At 43.9% G+C, this 15,376-nt stretch overlaps 1 protein-coding gene across 1 annotated transcript in view; it reads right to left on the reverse strand.

Annotated features, from left to right (window-relative positions):
* Positions 1 to 15,376, reverse strand: part of LOC306934491 (GDNF family receptor alpha-2-like) — a 195,805-nt gene that overhangs the window by 5,985 nt on the left and 174,444 nt on the right. Inside the window, exon 7 of the mRNA XM_079517071.1 lies at positions 9,756 to 9,934. Coding sequence (XP_079373197.1) covers positions 9,756 to 9,934 — 179 coding nt within the window. The remainder of the gene's footprint in view (positions 1 to 9,755; positions 9,935 to 15,376) is intronic.

Consider the following 15,376-nt stretch of genomic DNA (forward strand, 5'->3'; position numbering starts at 1 on the left):
TGTGAGGACCCCAGCCCAACCCTTTTCTCTCAGGTGTGTTGTGCTTTGTCCCTTTCCTATAGTTCTGTCTGGTATTTCCAATAAAGAGGGTATGCGCGTGAACATCATAATCATACACGGAAATTGTGCAGGAATTGTGCCTAGTGCCTACTGAGGCAAAAACTACTTTCTGGCCTTGACAGCCCATACATCCAAACAGAAAAGTCTGTTTGGATGGAAGAGAATGATTGCATTCAACAACGTTAAAAAACGTTAAAAAACACTTTGCCACTCACTTTATGCATGCGCATACCCTCTACATGTATATCAATATTGGAGTGATCCAATATAGAGCTACATAACGATGGTTACGTAGGTAACCACAGTTATGTGAGCGATCGCGGCTTTATGGCAATCGCAAATTGCGACACCTATGGGCGTGGCACACCCGTACATGGGATTATGTTCGTTTATCGGTGCTTCCGCTCTGCCGCGGAGGGATATATCAATATTGGAGTGATCCAATCGCTCACATAACCGTGGTTACCTATGTAACCATCGGTTGTACAATTGATCAAAATGTAGCAAAAAAAAAAAAGCAGCATCGCAGCAGCAGCAACAGCTTTACATTTCCCCAGGCCTGGTTATTGAGTAACCCCGGGTTATGGAGTTTTTGTCCGCAATCAATTAGATTCAATTGAGCTGAAAATCAACACATGGCACTGCGTTAGGCCAGGCCACTCAGGCAACATTAGCTTCTGGTGGGAGGGGTGTGTTTGTGTGTATGTGTGTATGTGTGTGTGTGTGTGTGTGTGTGTGTGTGTGTGTGCGTGCGTGCGTGCGTGCGTGCGTGTGTGCGTGTGCGTGTGCGTGCGACAGTGCAAGTGTGTGCTACAGTGCAAGTGTGTGCGTGTGGGCGCGTGCGTTGCGGCGGGGCGAGAGTATAGCTCATTTCCTCACACAATGGTCCGTTTAGGACTACATTATGCATGAACCCTCCGAATGCTATGAAAATGAACCGGTCTCCTCAGCTGTGTTCTGCTTAAGAATCAGTTAAGGACGACGTATTAGGAATTCCAATCAGGTCCCCGCCACCACACAGTACCAGCAGTCACACACACAAAGAAAATAATATATATATATATATATATACCACCCCGGGGGTGTATGGCCAAGTCTTTGTGAAGGTTTGTAATAATTCCCTTAGTCAAACTCGGGAGGCAGAGACACGGTGGTTGTGTCGGGTGCCACTGCACCTCCATCTCAAACAGAACGCGGGCTTCGTAACGGCCACCCTCCCTCTCTGGCTGACTGTCAGGACCCCGCACGACAGAACTCACACACATGCATTGCTTATACCATCGCTGTCGGGCAGAAACGTTGTATCTCTATAATGAATGCCCTGCTGCAGGGGTGGAGAGGGCTATATGCATATTACTGTTGTAGCAAAAATAGACAATCTACAAGCTCGAGCTTGTAGATCAGCTATTTTTTGAGTGGTGTAAACCACTCCTACAACTGGCTTTGTTAGTTTACGTGTCTGTCTGTCTGTCTGTTCAAAAAATGAGCACGGTTGCTATGGTCACCCAGTTCACACGGGTGTGATTTCATTACGTCAGACCACAGCTGATCAGTCTATATAAGACCTTACACCACTCAGTTCACACGGGTGTGTGATTTTTCTATATTTGAATTGAAATACTGAATACTTTTTTGCTGTTTTTGAATTGGAATCTTGAAAAGTAACCTTTTTATTTTATTTCATTTCAAATGCATTTAGTTGGTTGGCCAGGGATTGGGATCAGGGATGGAGATCCCTGATGTCATCAATATTAAGCCCATATATGGGAATGCCCATATATGGAGATCCCTGATGTCATCAATATTGGTCAGCAACTCTGACATTCCATATGTTGATCCTTCCCCATCCATCCTTCCTCTTCGATGTCTCCCTTTTGACTGATACCTGTCCATTTAAACTCTAGACGGGCGAGAGTTCTCAACAGGCCCGAAAATTAAGGCCAGGCACTACCTGGGCCCTCATCATTCCATATGTTGATCTGACCCCCCATGCAAAAAGCGCCAGCGCTCGCCCAGCAGTCTGCGGTCACCCAGGTGGATGCGTGCACACAACCTCACCCTTTATGGGGCGAGGTCGCTTCTCACCCTCAGGCGTCTTACTGGTAGTTATGTTGACTTTATGTACTAAATACAAATGCATTGGACATAAAAAAGACAATAACATTTGAATACTAGTAATTCACAGAAATCAATAATTCAGCAGTATTCTGTTATTAACCTGCGGGCCACTTAAAGTGAAGGTGAGGGCCACATGTGGCCCCTGGACCGCCCGTTGCCCATGCATGCCCTATAGTGCATCTCAAACATTTTCATGTCCAGGACCCCCCATATCATTATGAATGTGGCCATGGGTGCCACATCTGAATTGTGTGACCCCCAGAAGAGAAGTTTTGTGTTAAAAATGATTCAAAGATTTCCAAACACTTAGAAGATAAACAAAAAATTATAATCAAGAATCGCAGACATTTAACTCTTAGCCTGCCGCCATTAATTAATCCCTCGATTGCGTATTGCCATGGTTTAATCACGCGTGACACTTACTTTGAAGAGCCAAATATCCGTATCGCATTTTACTATGAAACCATTCCGTGTTTGTTGACGAAGCTGGTGCTCGTTCTCTCGGTCGGTGGTGGAAAAAGTGGACCGCGAGTATCACAGCGCCTGCTACAGGCCGTTGAAAACGCTTGTCTGGGACAAAGCGTCCTCTGCAATGTCGCTTCTGTGAGATAAAGCCGTCTGAAAACAGAGCCGGCAATGTTAGTGGATGCGCGCGCATTTTCAAAATGGCCGCGCCCATTGTGTCAGAAGCATAACAAAGCTAACGGACGGTAGATTTCGATACGATCGTATTAAAACATGCATTAATGAATACATCGCTGTTAAAACGGCTTTTCCGTTTGTGGCAGGCTACAAGATTCTACGTGTTAATATTCCTATGTTCCTGGCGGGTAAACGATTAAGTATACAAACTCACAGCACGGAACGAAGTGATGCACTGTGAGCTTATATATCTGCTATTTTTGCATTGCGAGTGTATATTTTGCTGGGGACCCCCTCAAGGACCTGTGGGGGTCCCTGGACCCCACTTTGAGAACCACTGCCCTACCATAAAATTATAGCTGTCATATGAAACACAAGAAGTGAAATATAGCCAAAGGTCAAAAGTTGTGAGCTTGCAGATCTAGCTGTCATCTTCATCGCTGAAGAACTGTGAAAAACATTTCAAAATGTTCCACTTTATAACAACATGCCAGATTGAAAAGTGGTGAAGTATATCTGCGGATTTGTGTAAATATTTAACCAATGGAAAGTATTAACAAGAACATATGACTAAATAATTGAATCCTTCTTTTTTTCCCATTCCCTTGCAAAGCAAAGGTTTCTCCGCCTGCCATTTAGAGCCAGTTGCAGTGAAAGCCCCCCCCCCCCCCCCCCCCCCCCCCACAACCTTTTTGCCTGTGACATTTTAGAGAGATTTAAATGAACAAAATAGGGACTGCCGAGATGACCCGGTCACAGACGGCCACTTTGACTTTCAGCAGTCCGATCACGCCTCACACTATTTATCCGGTGACATCTGTCTAGCATCTCTCCATCCGTCCATCCGTCCCGTTCAACCGCTATCCGTCCGTCCGTCCGTCCGTCCGTCCGTCCGTCCATCAGACTTCGTCCTACCATCTGTCTCTCCACGTTATCTCCCGAACTGTGTGTGTGTGTGTGTGTGTGTGTGTGTGTGTGTGTGTGTGTGTGTGTGTGTGTGTGTGTGTGTGTGTGTGTGTGTGTGTGTGTGTGTGTGTGTGTGTGTGTGTGTGTGTGTGTGTGCCTGCTCGTGGTCCATGGTCAGCTGTACATTTTGGCCAGTGGTGGAAAAAAAAGTACTCAAATGAAGTAAAAGTATCAATAGTATACTCCGTTACAAGTAACAGGCCCAAATTCAAAATGTGCTTGACTAAAAGTACAAAAAGTACTCATTATGCAGAAAGTCTCATTTAAAACAAATATTTTGAAAATAGCAGATCTACAAGCTCACATTGTGAGATTGTATGTCGGCTATTTTCAAATTGGCATAATGTATATAGGACGAAGTGGGTAATGTATGTTTTTATAATCAAAATCTACAACGTAACTATAGTAACTAAAGTTTTCAAATAATGTTTTGTGTAGCAAAAGTATAGGCCTACAATATTTGCCACTGAGATGTATAGTGGAGTAAATGTACTTGAGTTACTTTTCACCACTGATGTCGGTCGGTTGGTCGGTCGGTCGGTCGGTCGGTCGGTCGGTCGGTCGGTCGGTCGGTCGGTCAGTCGGTCGGTCGGTCGGTCAGTCAGTCATCTCAACAAACATATAGACTCATCATCATCCGTGTGATAATTTATACACGCCGTGGAAGTTTGACAAGTTTTAATTGCCAAGCATAGTTGCCTATGAAGGAAATGGGGGGAGACGCCCACAATGTCCCCACTGGCTCTCCCTCTAATTATAAAGTTCCTGCTTGAGTAATCACATGTCTTATTGTTTCCTAATTACCATTTTTACAATAAATTAAGCACAGCGCGTCAGCGAGACAAGCCCGGTGCATGGATACTGACGTGCCGCCGCACACCGACCAAACCTGTCCGACAAGCAATCCGTCCATGTCTGGCGCGAAACCTTACATGTCCAAAAAAACATCTTGAACTATACAATAGCAAACTTAATATTGTAGACAGTGTTGAATGATGAAGTATGGCGTTCATTTAAAGGAAAACCATAAGAAGTTGAAATATGGAGATGCAATGTTTCTGCCCGACACCAACGGAATTCTAGCATCCATTTAGTCCCCCGCATGTTCTCTCTCTCTCTCTCTCTCTCTCTCTCTCTCTCTCTCTCTCTCTCTCTCTCTCTCTCTCTCTCTCTCTCTCTCTCTCTCTCTCTCCCTGCCTCTGCTTCCCCCTCGTCCACCTCCCCCCCACCACCTCCCCCCCACCAAAACATGCACGCCGTTATTGTTATCTGAGATGGCTGTTCATTAATTCTTCCCTTCACAACATTTTTAGAAGGTTTTAATTTGCTGTCTCTTCACCACAATAAGCCCCTGCGTTATGGGAGAAGACAGTACAATACAATACGAGAATATAACCAGGAGGAGGGGTGCTATAGGCCAGGGTGACCAGTTAATGGTCGCTGAAAAGCTCCATGGAATTATTCCTCCCTGGATGCTAATGTCTTAATGGGCGAGGGGAGGAGGAGGCATTCATTCTACCAAGGAAAATTAGCATTCACAAACATTGCATGCTACATGGATTGCCTGTGTGTGTGTGTGTGTGTGTGTGTGTGTGTGTGTGTGTGTGTGTGTGTGTGTGTGTGTGTGTGTGTGTGTGTGTGTGTGTGTGCGCGTGTGTGTGTCTGAGAGAGTCATTAAAAATGACATTAATGATAACAGCCGTCGCGGCCACATCAGTGACAGTGGCATAGCTGCGGCAAAAAAGGGAGCTTTCAATCAGGGTTGCCATGTCTGCTTATTATAAGCGACTTTGGGCTTGTTTTGTTTCTGGGAAGTAGCTTGTAAATATTGGTATAGTGTTGCGGGTTGAGTTTTTTTTGGGCTTGTTCCTAAAATGTTAGTTAGTTAGTTATAGTTAGTTAGTTTCTTATTTGCGCTTGCTTCCTAATGTTGTGAAATATTTCGAAACAAAATCACGCCCGTGTGAAGTGAGGGGCGCTCTTATCATCATACATCATCTCATTACGGGCCAATCACAATTTGCGTCCTCACTTTCGTCTTCAAATGTTTGTGTTTTCACAATGTTTGTGTTTACACACACACACACACACACGCGCGCACACGCACACACGCACACACACACACACACACACACACACACACACACACACACACACACACACACACACACGTCGTATAATTTCTATATAAAAAAAAAGGTTCTCTAAGGAACCCAGGCTTGCTTAGATGATAGATAAGGGGACCTTTTGGTCATAACAAAACATTCAGGTCTAAACCAGCAACATCTCACAATTACAGATTCATGTCTGTGCCCAATTCCTTTGTCTTTCCTTTCCTTTGAAGCACAGTGAGGAGGGAATCAAAAGGACACTTTATTGTCCTTGCAGAGAAGGGAGAGGAAGGGCGGAAGAGACAGAACTGCTAGTATTATATTGTAAATGTTTATCTCCAGTTCCTGAATCATGTTGTTTTTACAGCCCTTAACCAAATTGGAAAGTGCTAGATATTTAATGATCTCTGTAAAACTTAGAAACAGCCCTGACTGAAGTATAAAATGATGAAGTTAAATTACCTATTCTTGTTGACTTAAACATTCTATATCGAACTTTCTTAAATAAAATGGCCCGTAACATCTATTTGTCATTACAAAATAATAAGAAAATGTTATGAGATTGTTAAGTCAATAAGTATTTCATTTCTATAATTTACATCATTAGAAGGACATTTAGATGTAATTTGTTAGTTATATTCGGGCTCATCTGTAACAACTGTTCCCTCTAGTCATTTCTTATTTGTATATCAAGGTTTTATTTCTTAAATCCTGTGTCTTCAAAAGTTAGGAAAATGTATGTCTTTCGTCATGAATAAATTAAAGGAGATGCGAGTGAAATAGAACCTGCCTCTCAGACAGGATGTGCTGCCGGCCGTGTTCTGATTGGTAGAACCAACCGGCTGTGCGCCTCGAGAGAGAGGGAGGGTCTAAACTCTGGCTAGGCTCATTTAAACGAGAGGGCTAGTCACATTGGGGGTTCTGGTTCCGGCGGTCACATTGGACAGAGAGCTGTGTGTTTTTAAACCAGACCGTGGCACAGGTTTTTTTCCTTGTGCTGTTTTGTAACGACCTTTTGACTTTGTACTTGACGAAAATAAATACGGAGTTTGTTTGAAGCTATTTTCCATCCAGACGTCTGCTTATCTTCTTCCTCAAATGTGTGCTCAATGCTGTGAATTCTTCAGACCGGAAACGTCACACACACACACACACACACACACACACACACACACACACACACACACACACACACACACACACACACACACACACACACACACAAATCTCATTCATTGTCAATGAGTCACGAGTGCGTTAATTTATTTGAAATGATCAGATCTACAAGCACACAACGTGTTGCAATGCGTTGTGCGCTTATAGATCTGCTATTTTCAAATAGCTGATGTAAAGACGAAGTGGTAAAACTTTTGCCCATTAGCTTCTTGTGGGCTTGTTTTCTCGCACAATTTGGCAACACTGCTCTCAATACAAATAGTACATATTTGAGCTACGGCTCGGTGCCTTGGCTCGGTATAACTGGGTCTCCTGGTTAAAAAAGAAAAGAAAAAGAGGTGAAAACTATCATCAGTCAGGCAGGCAGAATGGTACGTGGCGCATTTACAATATATCCGTTAAAGCAGAACAATATTTCACGGTGAAAACTAATCAAACTCAATAGCGAGTAGATCAAAAGAAAAAAAAAGAGAGAAAGAGAGAGAGAGAGAGAGAGAGAGAGAGAGAGAGAGAGAGAGAGAGAGAGAGAGAGAGAGAGAGAGAGAGAGAGAGAGAGAAAGAAAGAATGGGTCTTTGTGCCTCACAGGAAGAGTGATATATTTCCAACCTGTTCCAGAATGTACCATTAAGGGGAGGGAGGGAGAGAGAGAGAGAGAAAGAAAGAGTCCTGGGTGGCTGGACTGAGTATACAATATGGCCCGTCGTCATTTTCACATTTTTATTTGATCAGAAAATGAAGTACAATTCTATTAAAATACAAACGCACGCACGCTAGCACGCAGGCACACACGCACTCACACACACACACACACACACACACACACACACACACACACACACACACAGACACAGACACAGACACACACACACACACACACACACACACACACACACACACACACACACACACACACACACACACACACAGACAGACTGATGTATTTCTGCTCCGTTCGTTCCAGACACTGAACAAGCCATGCCGTTATGGCAGCAGACATTGCTGCAGTCTTCTTCATCTTCTTCTTCTTCTTCTCCTTCACAGAGAGGAGACAGCAGTCTGAACAGAACAGGCCCTGGGCCACTTTTTTAGCAACTTCTAATCCAGATTAACAGTCTCCCCTCTCCTCTTCCCCCTCTTCCCCCTCTTCCCCCTCTGCCCTAGCTCCTCTCCTCTCCTCTCCTCTCCTCTCCTCTCCTCTCCTCTCCTCTCCTCTCCTCTCCTCTCCTCTCCTCTCCTCTCCTCTCCTCTCCTCTCCTCTCCTCTCCCCTCCCCTCCCCTCCTCTCCTCTCCTCTCCTCTCCTCTCCTCTGCCCTCGATCCTCTCCTCTTCCCTCCTCTGCTCTTCCCTTATTTATCTTTTCACTCTTTCAGTGGCATGGAAAGCAGTGGTGGAGAGTAACTATGTGCAATTCTTTAAAAAAGAAAAATAAGAAAATAAATGTCATAGCAGCACGTTGTGACCTTTTAGATCTGCTACTTTCGAAAGATTTGTATACATTTTGAAAACGTGTGAAATGGGACATTGTGCATAACGAGAACTTTTACTTTTGGCACCTTACAGTAAGTAAATCATTTTAAGTAAGTAAGTATATTTTGACGCCGATACTTTTACTCAAATAACATTTCTAATACCTGTGCTAGACTTTCACTTTATACGTATTCTATGGAGAGAGAGAGAGAGAGAGAGAGAGAGAGAGAGAAATGTGATGAGTTTTCCCCCACTCACTGTCCTTTTCACCCTCTCAATAGCATAACATAATGTTTCATCCAAATGTCATCATCTTTGGAGTTTAGCGTAAAACCGCCTTATCGCATAAAAGATTCTGTCAAATTCCTGCCACGAAGCGTCGAGATGGAGTGTGATGGAGATGTGAAAGAGGGGATTAAGGCGACACGGTGAGAAAAAAAAATCAGCCTTTCGTGAAGAGCCGTGTCGCAGGAGTGCATTACGCCCAAACATTAATAACCAAAACAATGGCGGCGGCAGCATCTTGGCACGGAACATCCGAGGTGTTTAACAAAAATATAAAGAAATGGATGGGAACATTCTGCACGCTTGATGTTTTATTTTTAATGTCATATGCCTCATGAGATACAACCATAGCCATGACTTATTGGTATGGTGATGCCAACCTCCTTGATGTCCCTAGACAAAGAAACCAACCTGAGGTGACAGGGCTTTCTAACTCTTTTGTTGGTGAAAACCGATTATAATAACCTGGTTTATTTTAAGACCGTTCCGATACCGATATGGCATTTTTATGGCCGATTCCGATTATGCTACCGATTATATCGTGCATCCCTAGTTTATACTGACGATGTTCATAAACGACTGCAACTGGCATGACTCGTCATTCTTGTTTCCTAATAAATTATATTGTTTCTGTTCTTTAGTAAAGAAACTTTGAGCAATTATACAGCATTAGATAGATATTTGTCGCTGCATTGTCTACTGCACAATGTGCACATACTCCTGGGTGGGGCAACGGGAGGAGTCGGACGGAGGCGCTACACAACCTCCCGGTGGTAGCTCACTGGCAGGAGAGTCAGCAGGACACAGCACACATAAATGAGTGTTGGGAGAGCTGCATTAACAAGAGCTTGTAACTAAATAATAACGACATTGGAGCAACTGGAACACAAGCCCAACCCCCCCTGCCCACTCCCAAACGGATCCAGTACCTTGCCTTGTAGCTCCCCCTCCCCCGCCTCGCTGTCACCGTGGATGTTGGGCGGTTCCGAGGTGGTCGTGGGGCCGCCGTCGAGCGACACCTTCACTGTCGCCACGGGCTCCGACACGGACTCGTCTTTGTACTGCGCGCTGTCGCCCCCGCTGTAGCCGAAGGCCTGGATGGAATTTCCTGCAAGGGGGAGGAGGAGGGGGACAAGAGATATGAAGTAATTAGCTTTTTTGACTAGCTGTCTTCTCAGCAGGGAGCCCTGGCAGCGCTTGTAGACTGACAGCTCTAAGTCAACTTCTTGGTCCCTTGCCCGATGTTTGGCAAGCGAAGAGCATGGAGAGAGAGAGAGAGGGAGGGGATATCTGCAGGCAGTGGTGGAAAACGTACTAAATTTTCTGTTTTTACTTAAGTAAACGTATCGATCTAGAAACACTCTGTTACATGTAAAAGTATGGTAATCAAAATTTACTAAATATGTAGAAAGACATCTTTTGAAAATAAGCAGATCTACAAGAGTTGTGATCATGTAGGCCTAGATCTGCTATTTTCAAATAGCCAAAGTTTAAATAGGGCTGAAGTTGTTAATGTATTTGTCATATGTTTTGTCATAATAAACAAAATCTACAAAGTAACTATAGTAACTATAAAGTTTTCAAATAATTGTACTGGTGTAAAAGTATAATATTTGTCTCTAAGATGTAGTGCAGTAGAACTACTGAAAGTATTGAAAATGGGAAATGCTCCAGTAAAGTAAAAGTACCTCAGAATTGTACAGTACTTGAGTAAATGTACTTTACACTGTTAAGTACAGCCGGCGGAGTGGTTTTTGCTTGGTCAGTCATTTCTCTCTGGGAGCTCTGCTCTGAGCTCTAATCAAACGCAGCCCGTGTCTGTTTGTGAGATCTGTAAACTTGGAAGGTCACTAAAGTTGTATCTTTTTTTTCTCCCCGCTGTCTCCTTCACGGCCGACGGTGTTTAATTTAAAGATTCTCATCTGTACCGGCTGCCTTTATAATTGCTGACAAGTTTATGCTATTGATCCAGGAACTAGTAATTATCGCTCTATCAGAGTTGTGTGTGCTGGAGACATAGTGGACATTTTATTCCGAGACAAACCACATTAGGCGATGTCCTTGACTCCACGGCACTCCTCACAAAAAAAAACAAAAGCCACTTTTATTGTTATGTCGCAACAAACCGTTTTCGGTCTGTTTTGCAAGAAGCTTGACGGACGTGGCTGGCGTAAACGTCTGCACTCAAGTTGATTAGTCCGCCATATCTGTTTGCCAATAAGTACGCCTGTTCAGTGGTTGGACATTTTGAGCAATAGAATCCTTTTAAAAAGCAAATAAATCAGCTGCACGCTGCAAAGAAGTGAGGGCATGTGTGCTGTGTGCTTCATGCGTTATGGTTTGTACCGTACCGAATCCATGAGAGCTTGTGTATTCATCTGCCTACGGATGTGCGTGGGTGCGCGTTCGTGTGTCCGCGTGGCCGCCTGCACTTGTGAGGACTACATGTCCCCACAAGTATAGGTAGAATTTGAGAAATAGACATTGCGAGGTCAATTTTCTTGGTCCTCCTCACAGGAGATTCAGGTTGGGTGTTAGGATAAGGATTAGACGGTTGTTGTGGTCTGGTTGTTGTGTAGTTGAAATAGCACAACTTACAAGTGTGGGAATCATCTTCATGCTGTCCTAAAATGCTGATGTCCTCAGAAGTTTAGAAATACTGTACAGGTGCTTGTGTGTGTGTGTGTGTGTGTGTGTGTGTGTGTGTGTGTGTGTGTGTGTGTGTGTGTGTGTGTGTGTGTGTGTGTGTGTGTGTGTGTGTGTGTGTGCGCGCGCATGCAATGTGCGTGCGTGTGTGTTTGTGTCTCTGCAAAAGCATGGCGTGATAAATCCATCTCCAGTCAACTTTTCTGCTAGATATGGTCAAAACCGGGGGACGGAGTACCTTTCAGCCGCTATTCCATTTAACCCATAGCGTGCGGGAAACGGTTTTCTCTGTGGTTCGAATCCCAACGGTCCAGTGCGGGACACGTAGATGTCCGTTTAGCGCATGTTTTTATTGATTACTTTCAATCGCCTTTGTACATACCTGGACAATAGCTCAAGCAGCCCTGATTCATCGCACAACCCTCCGGTCACGTGATACTTAAAAAAAAAAAAAAGCCTCTCCCCTCCCTTCCTGAAAACAGGACGGGAGGGGCGCAAATGCGCAGTGTAGACTAGTCTCTATCACACAAATGGCTTCCCCCATGCGAGCGTACTCCAGTCAACAGAATCACATTTCATAACATCTGATAGGCTCGTATCCACCTCTGCCAATCTGCTCCTGTTTCTCCCTCCCCCCTCCCTCCCTCCTGCTTGTCTCAGGGGAGGGAGGGCTCCTGTTTGTTTCAGGGGAGGGGAGGCGTCTTGTGTCTGTCGGAACATGTAGCGACATGTTCCGTCTCCATGATGGACACGGATCTATAAAGTCGGGTCTCCTTTCCTTCTCCATACTCGAACAAACAAGAAAACTATCACGGATTGTATCGCCGAGTTCGCCGAGGGACGGTTATTTTTTTATGATGACGATCATCGCCGCGGTCAGATGGAACAATGAAAAAATACACACTGTTGTGTTACTGGAGGGGCACAGCAAGTCAGCAACACCACCGTCCCTCGGCGAGCCAAGTTGGAACGATACACAGTGACAGACACGTACATAGATGGATACATAATGACAACACGTCTTTGCATCGTTCCATCTGCCCGCCTGGCGCCTACCCTATCCGTCATCATCATCATCTTCATAAAAAATAAACAAAACAGTAGTAACGTAGCCCCGATATGTTCCCTCAGTCCCTATGCTCATTCTTTAGCTCATACAAAAGCCAATTACAGACGAAGGGTAGATGGGATCAATGTGTACTTTTTTCCTCGTAAAAGTAGACATTCAGGGCTTTAATTCGATGTATAGTATGTATAGGATATTTTCTCTGTTCATTTTTATAACTGCCTGTCAATGTCTGACATAAAACGGCCCCTATAGCTCGGCTTTCTGTTCAAGAAGAGTACGTTACTACAAAAGCAGGTGTTACATAAAGGTAAATATCTCCAGAATGGAAAATCAATTAAAAAAAAAAATTGGAGTGGACAAATTAAGCTTTCTTTTGGGGTATGCGGTATAAGAGAACACTTCCTGTCGGCCTTGGAAAAGGTTTGGTCGTCCAATGCTATCAGCGTTAGCGTCAGCGGTAATCAGGCTGAGGGAATCGCTAGCACGCTGAGTGTTAAAGCACTGTGCTGCTTGTTTCTCTTTGTCCGGCGCGAAGGGAAAAGCCAACAGCATTTAATTGCTTTGCGACCACGTCCACTGTAAGGGTCAGCGAGCACAGAGGACTTTGAATAGATGTATGCACTGATAGAAGAACTACTCACGTTTCTTTTTACTTAAGTAAAAAGTAGCAATACCCTATTGTAGAAATGCAAGTACATGTCCGGGTGTTCAATATTTAGCCTACTTGAGTAAAAGTACAAAGTAATAAAGTATTGGCATCACAATCTATACTTAGTTACTTAAGTAACAAAAGTAAAACTACCCATTAATGCAGAAGGTGCGAATTCACATTTTTAAAATGTATGAAAATGTATAAAATTCCTTTGATCTGCAAGCTTGTAGATCTGTTGTTTTCAAATTGCCAAAGTATAGGCTAGGACTGAAGTCGTTTTGTAATGATAATCCACATAACTACAGTTTTCAAATAGTAAAAGTACAATATTTGCCTCTGAGATCTAGTGGAAAAATTGGAAATACTCCGGATTGTAGTCAAGTACTTTGGTTCCCAAAGTGGGGTCCAAATGGGCCCTTATGGGTCTGTAACAAAACATTTGTACACTCTCAGAGATACATTTACATTGATTTTAGGATATAAATTGGGATCTCAGAGATGCCACTAAATGGGGGTCCGTAGCCTAATGCATGTCAGACTGGGGGTCCTTGAAAGTAAATGGGTTGAGAATCACTGCTACAGCCGTAAAAATCTTCTCTTAAGGGGGTCCTTGGCATATATTTTCTAATAGGGGTCCGCGGGCCTAATTAGTGTCAATTTGTGGGTCCTTGACATGAAAAAGTTTGGGAACCAGTGCATTAGGCTATTTGAGCTTATGTTACACCAAGGGATTGTTGTGACTGATCATTATCATCATTATCAATTATTGTTGAGTCAGAAATTTTGAAAATAGCAGATCTACGACAGGTCGTGAGCTAGTAGATCAGCTATTTTCACAACTTCTGCTTTCCACTTTTAACTTTCCCTAAAAAAAGTTGAAATATGTACATACGCATGTACACACGCACACATGTGTAGACACACCGGGCACACTTAACGCGTACATGAAAAGGACCCTTCATATTTGCTAGTGCTCCAGGTATGTACTGTATAGGCCTATATAAAAATAAACGTCTTTTGCAAAAAGAAACGGCGTGGATAAAAGCTCAAACCTTTAAACAAAGAGCTGGTGAGGCGCAGCGGCGGAGAGAGGAGACATGATGTTTTTGCAATCCGTTTGTCAGGGTTTGTCTCTGGCTTTGGCGGCTATCCCCCCTCGCGGACGCCCCGGCTTCTACTATGGGGGAATAAAAAGTCATAAATCAAACTGGTCGACTGCGAGGGGGATCCACAGAGGATGTTTTCACTGCACCAAAATGTTCCGCCGAGTTGATTAAGCTCATTGCCGACAGCGATTCCACTTTTTTTCCCCCCTACTTTTTCTTCTTTTTTAATGACTCTGGTTTAAGTTGTTTTTTCTAAACTCCGTGGACAGAACATGCCTCCACATCGCCCCCTACCTGCGGGGACAGATGGTGCGACACAGAGGCGGAGAGAGAGAGAGAGAGAGAGAGAGAGAGAGAGAGAGACACAGAGTAGTAGGGCTGGGAAATTAAATTATATCGAAAGTGATACTTTTGAATGTCGAATAATCTAGAAGCAGGTGACATTTTTGGATAGAAAAAAACGTATACAGTAGGCTATAGAGTAACATAGTTAGTCTGATTATTCACTAACCATGTATTATTCGTCGTTGTACAATGGCGACATATAACTAAAATGGCTCACAGCACGTTAACGTGTTGTGGGCAATATCTGATAATTGATTTGAAGTCATCTGGCACATGCAGCCCTAGGACAGAACGGGAGTAAAAGGCATCTCTGCATGTACAAATGTGTGCTTGTTAAATAATGTGTGCTTATGTAGCGTGTCAAACCTGCACGCTTATCTATTTGTGTATGCGTGCGCGTGTGTGTGTGTGTGTGTGTGTGTGTGTGTGTGTGTGTGTGTGTGTGTGTGTGTGTGTGTGTGTGAGAGAGAGAGAGAGAGAGTGAGTGAGAGGAATGTGATTTGGCTACTATTCGCTTATGTATAAGCTCACATGTTTTTTTTTCTCTCCCCTTCTCCTCCCTTTGCCTCTAGCTCTGCGGGCATATTATCTTCCACATGAATGCTACTATATAAGACTTAAAAACTTCCCCATCTATGAGTGTCCAATTGGCTTTTTTCTGTGTATTTTTTTTACCCGTAGGGCCAGATCAGAACACAGAGCATGGGCGGTGTGTAAGTACACTATGTACTG

This window comes from Electrona antarctica (genome assembly GCF_951216825.1).
Source record: "Electrona antarctica genome assembly, chromosome: 12".
NCBI classification, from domain to species: domain Eukaryota; kingdom Metazoa; phylum Chordata; class Actinopteri; order Myctophiformes; family Myctophidae; genus Electrona; species Electrona antarctica.